We start from the raw sequence: 4353 nt of genomic DNA on the forward strand, positions 1-4353 counted from the left end.
CTATATAGATATATCTATATCTATATAGATATATCTATATAGATATAGATATATCTATATAGATATAGATATATCTATATCGATCTATATCGATAGATCTATATATAGATATATATATCTATCGTGATAGGAGTTTATAGCGTTACTATTATTCTAATCATGACGTACACAGAAACGTTTCCTCTTCTCCCCACAGACGTTCTGGAGGAAGAAGGTTGAATCAGTAACGCGTTGATCCCGATCACATATTGATGCTCTTTATGACCCGTACAGAAGCAGGAAGCCCACCGCTGTGATGCGCTGCATGTGTCCGCTCTATGACACCAACAGACGGGCCTGGATCGAGCTGCAGCCAATGAGCGCCGCCCGCCTCAGCCACGGCGTGGTCGCCGCCGGTCAGTGCTGGCTAGGCCAGGAAAAAACACACCTGTAGCTCCTGTCATGAATCACCCTAATCCTGATGAAAGGGTTATGGTTTGTATTTAGTAGTAACAGTGTAATAACTGAGTAGTTACGTTGTGTTTCCGGTCTGTTAGAGGGTTTTCTGTTTGCGATGGGCGGAGCAGATGAACACAACACAGTTCTGGACAGTGGAGAGAAATATGACCCCGACTCCAACACCTGGAGTCCCATACCCCCGATGCTACAGGTATACCCCCCCTTTTCTCTAACGGTGCTTCTCCTGAGGTTCTCCTCACATTAGTATACAGAGTGATCCTGGCAGTAGCTTTCTTTTTCCCCTTTTCATGTATTTTACTATCCAGCTCAATATTTCCATCACTGAAATTATCATTTTCGCTTTTTGAATTTGCTGCTGTTTGAAGCAGGATAGATGATCAGTATGCCATGCTAAGTTCTGCAGCTATGTTACAGTTGTACTTCATGACCACTAGGTGTCAGCAGAGCTGCAATACCCAGATGTGACACATTGACAACGCATTCCCAGTCACGGGAAAAGAGAAGTGTTGTCATTTACATGATGTGGTGGAACACTCTAAACAATACTTATGATATGTATGAAATCAGACTTCAATATAGTGTTAATGTTTTAAAACTGCGTGCGTGCGTGCGTGCGTGCGTGCTTAATACTTCTGACACTGTGTATGTGTGGGGTTATCTTGTCACCAGGCTCGTCAGTGCTTCGGTGTGGTGGAGCTGGACGGTTTGATCTACGTTCTTGGAGGAGAGAACAAGGACACGGAGCTGATCACCGTTGAAGTGTTCGACCCTCACTTCAGTACCTGGAAGATGCAGACCAGTATGACCATGATCCGCAAGGTACCAGCACACATACAAGTATCACAATGATGGAATAGAAGAAGACGAGAACAGAATAATGTCTCAACAGAGTAGTAACCGCCATCGCCTGACTTCATTGTTAAATGTAATGTTGCAAATTAAATTCTATAAAATCAGATCTAAAGTCAGCAAATATCAGCTAAAATCAATCTGGCAAGTCGTTGTCACACTGAACTGAGGTAACGACTATACACTTATGAACAATATTGTCTGTCTTATTAACTCTGTGTACTAGAAAAACGTGGATTATGACCAAGTAGACCTTTTGAAGGTGCTGAACTTCAAATACCGAGCATATCTATTGCCTCCACATGGCTCTCAACATGGCGACAGCTGAGCTGCCGGCTAGCAGCTAACGATGCTAACCGCGCAAACAACGGCAACAGTGCTGACGGAGTTAACCGGGGGAACCAGTGGGTGGATGCTATGCTACCGCTACGATGCCATCGTATGCTTTCTTTTTTAAAGTATGTTTGAGGATGTTAGCTCACCAACATAAAGAAACGTACTTTTCTTGCCTCCTTATTTGGTTGCTGTCTCTCACACCAGACCGTTCTCTTTGACAGTGGAACACGCACACACACGCACACACACACACTTAACAATTGAAAATGGGCCGAGTGATTCATTTTCCACAAGCTCTCCCAACATGCTGCGACTTGTTCAGCCGTGTCTGTCTTCTCCGTCAGGTCGGCTGCTACGCCTCCATGAACAAGAAGATCTACGCCATCGGCGGTGGCTCCTACGGGAAGCTGTTTGACTCCGTTGAATGCTTTGACCCAAAAGTCCAGCAGTGGACGGGCCTCTGTCCTCTGAAAGAGAGACGGTAAACAGGGACCTTTGTCTTCTCCTCATGTCATGGCCTCGTTGTCTTCTCTTCTCTGTCCATTGATGATACTTTAGTCACATGTTATACGTACTTGCCGTGTGACACAGACCTTTAACCTCAGCCTGTGATACTTGGTATTTCTTTGTATTGCACAACAGGAAACGGAGCACGAGTCCCACGACTGTCTGTTTTAGTTTCAGTTTAATTTCCCTTTAATGACACCACAGTCACATGAAATCATGGCTCTCACATCAAAATGCTGCTCGGAATAATGAAGTAACTCTAAGAGAGGATGTTGAGTCACAGCGTGCACACTCGTTAGTCATACAGAGCCTGTGATCCCACGGTGTGAAGAAACATTCAGCGTTCAGTCACTGCTGTCTCCTTCAGCTCATTGTGAGCATTGCTGCAGAGCAGGATGACTTCATGGCCATGAAGTCATTGTGATAAAGTGCCTTGATTGGTCATGTTTGCTGGCCAATAGGAGACATTCTTGAGCGATCATTGTATCTAACAAGCTTCTCAATGAATGGTGTTCCCGGTCAGGTTTGGGTCGGTGGCGTGCGGTGTCGGCCAGGAGCTCTACGTGTTCGGCGGAGTTAGAAGCAAGGAGCAGGACAACCCCGAGCAAAGACAGATGCTGACCTGCAAGTCTGAGTTCTACCACGACGAGATGAGGAGGTCCGTATGGAGACGCTGCTTCTCAATGTCAGATTCAAACAGTATTGCCTCTGCTATTTTGGGGTTTTACTGTCCCACTAGGGTCAACGATGGTTCTTCACCTTAAAACAATCTCACAACAAGGAGCGTTTAGTTCAGCTCTTGACCATATCTCATCATCTTCACGAGCAGATGGACTTTCTCACTAGATCTACAAACATCCAACGTCTTTCATAATACAGAAATCAAGAAAGCTGTCGTTGACAGAACCTTGTTCTCGATACATACACGGCTCACAACACTTTCTTTCAGAAATGTACTTGCCACTTTATGTTTTCGTGATTTTCAAAAGACAACAAAGACCAAATTTGATTGTTATGTTCAATTAAAATTGTAAAAGTTTAAGCTGTAATCTTTCCAGGATCATTAGAGATGCTTGCTTTGTCTCTCCCATGTTGTCGTGAGGGCCCGGTCGGTACTGCACATGTGCAACACTCAACAGAGATGAGATGCTCCCTCCTGAGCTGCTTCCACCACCGGCTCGAGAAGAAAACAACGTGTTTCATTCTATTTGAGCTGCGAGATGAACTTGCCCATGTCTGCTGTGTTGTGATGGGTACAGGTGGATGCTGCTGGATGACCAGAACCTGTGTATCCAGACCAGCTCGTCCTTCGTTTGCGGCGCTGTGCCCATCGGAGCCAGCATCTATGTGCTGGGAGACCTGGACACAGGTCAGTAAGAGAGAAGCAACTAGAACCACCACAGATTTGGGACGAGGTCACGCCCTCTTTCTGAATGCTCACGGTTGGTGTTTGTCGCACAGGAACGAGCTTCGACTACATCCGGGAGTTCCGCCGCAGCACCGGGACGTGGCATCACACCAAGCCCATGTTACCCAGCGACCTCTCCAAAACCGCCTGCGCCGCACTGCGCATCGCCAACTGTCGACTGTTCCGCCTTCAGCTGAGCCAGGGCATGTTCCGGATCAGGGTCTGACTGCGGGCCTCCAGCCAGCGGGCCTGTGTCGGCTCCCTGCTCCACGTTTGCACACTGGTACTTTCTACCTGCCTGTCTGCGTTTTGGGATGTTATGAACACTTAAGTGTTCTAGTCGCTAGATATTAGGGTTTATACTTGACTGAGACTTGACAAGTTACATTTTTTTAATTACTTTTTTTATAGACTTTTTTTTCCATTTTAACTTTGGATTTGACTGTTTTTAGCTTTTTATTTCAATAACGTACCTCATTGGTTCTGTTTACTGGGGCTCTGGTTGCTTGCTGTAAACAACTCTTAATATGAACTTTATCATTACATGAGGCATTGACATTTTAAAAGCACTGCTGTGTTGCCATTAGTATTTTAGGATATAGTATGTTGTTTGGCGGTGGATTGTTCATCGTTATGGTCCAATTGGAGATGACACCATCATTTGCCCTGATATATATAGATATATAGATATAGATATAGATAGATAGATAGATAGATGGATGGATGTCTATCTATGGATGGATGGATATACAGTTGTGTGAAAAAGTGTTTGCCCCCTTCCTGATTTCTTATTT

At 45.1% G+C, this 4353-nt stretch overlaps 1 protein-coding gene across 1 annotated transcript; it reads left to right on the forward strand.

Annotated features, from left to right (window-relative positions):
* The first annotated feature begins 84 nt into the window (after nucleotides 1–84).
* LOC116379529 (gigaxonin) lies at nucleotides 85–4299 on the forward strand. The gene is made up of 7 exons (XM_031841481.1): nucleotides 85–395; nucleotides 537–649; nucleotides 1129–1278; nucleotides 1989–2125; nucleotides 2675–2809; nucleotides 3411–3520; nucleotides 3613–4299. The coding sequence occupies exons 1-7, from the start codon at nucleotides 296–298 to the stop codon at nucleotides 3783–3785; spliced, it is 918 nt and encodes a 305-aa protein (XP_031697341.1). The 5' UTR covers nucleotides 85–295; the 3' UTR covers nucleotides 3786–4299.
* Nucleotides 4300–4353: the final 54 nt, after the last annotated feature.

The sequence above is a fragment of the Anarrhichthys ocellatus genome, unplaced genomic scaffold (assembly GCF_004355925.1).
Source record: "Anarrhichthys ocellatus isolate YVR2014 unplaced genomic scaffold, GSC_Weel_1.0 scaffold4509, whole genome shotgun sequence".
Lineage (NCBI taxonomy): Eukaryota > Metazoa > Chordata > Actinopteri > Perciformes > Anarhichadidae > Anarrhichthys > Anarrhichthys ocellatus.

Coding starts and splice junctions, on each gene's coding strand:
- LOC116379529 (XM_031841481.1), top strand. CDS start 296: ATGCGCTGCATGTGTCCGCTCTATGACACCAACAGACGGGCCTGGATC. Junction 1,279..1,988: donor GTATGACCATGATCCGCAAG/GTACCAGCACAC, acceptor CTTCTCCGTCAG/GTCGGCTGCTACGCCTCCAT. Junction 2,126..2,674: donor TGTCCTCTGAAAGAGAGACG/GTAAACAGGGAC, acceptor GTTCCCGGTCAG/GTTTGGGTCGGTGGCGTGCG.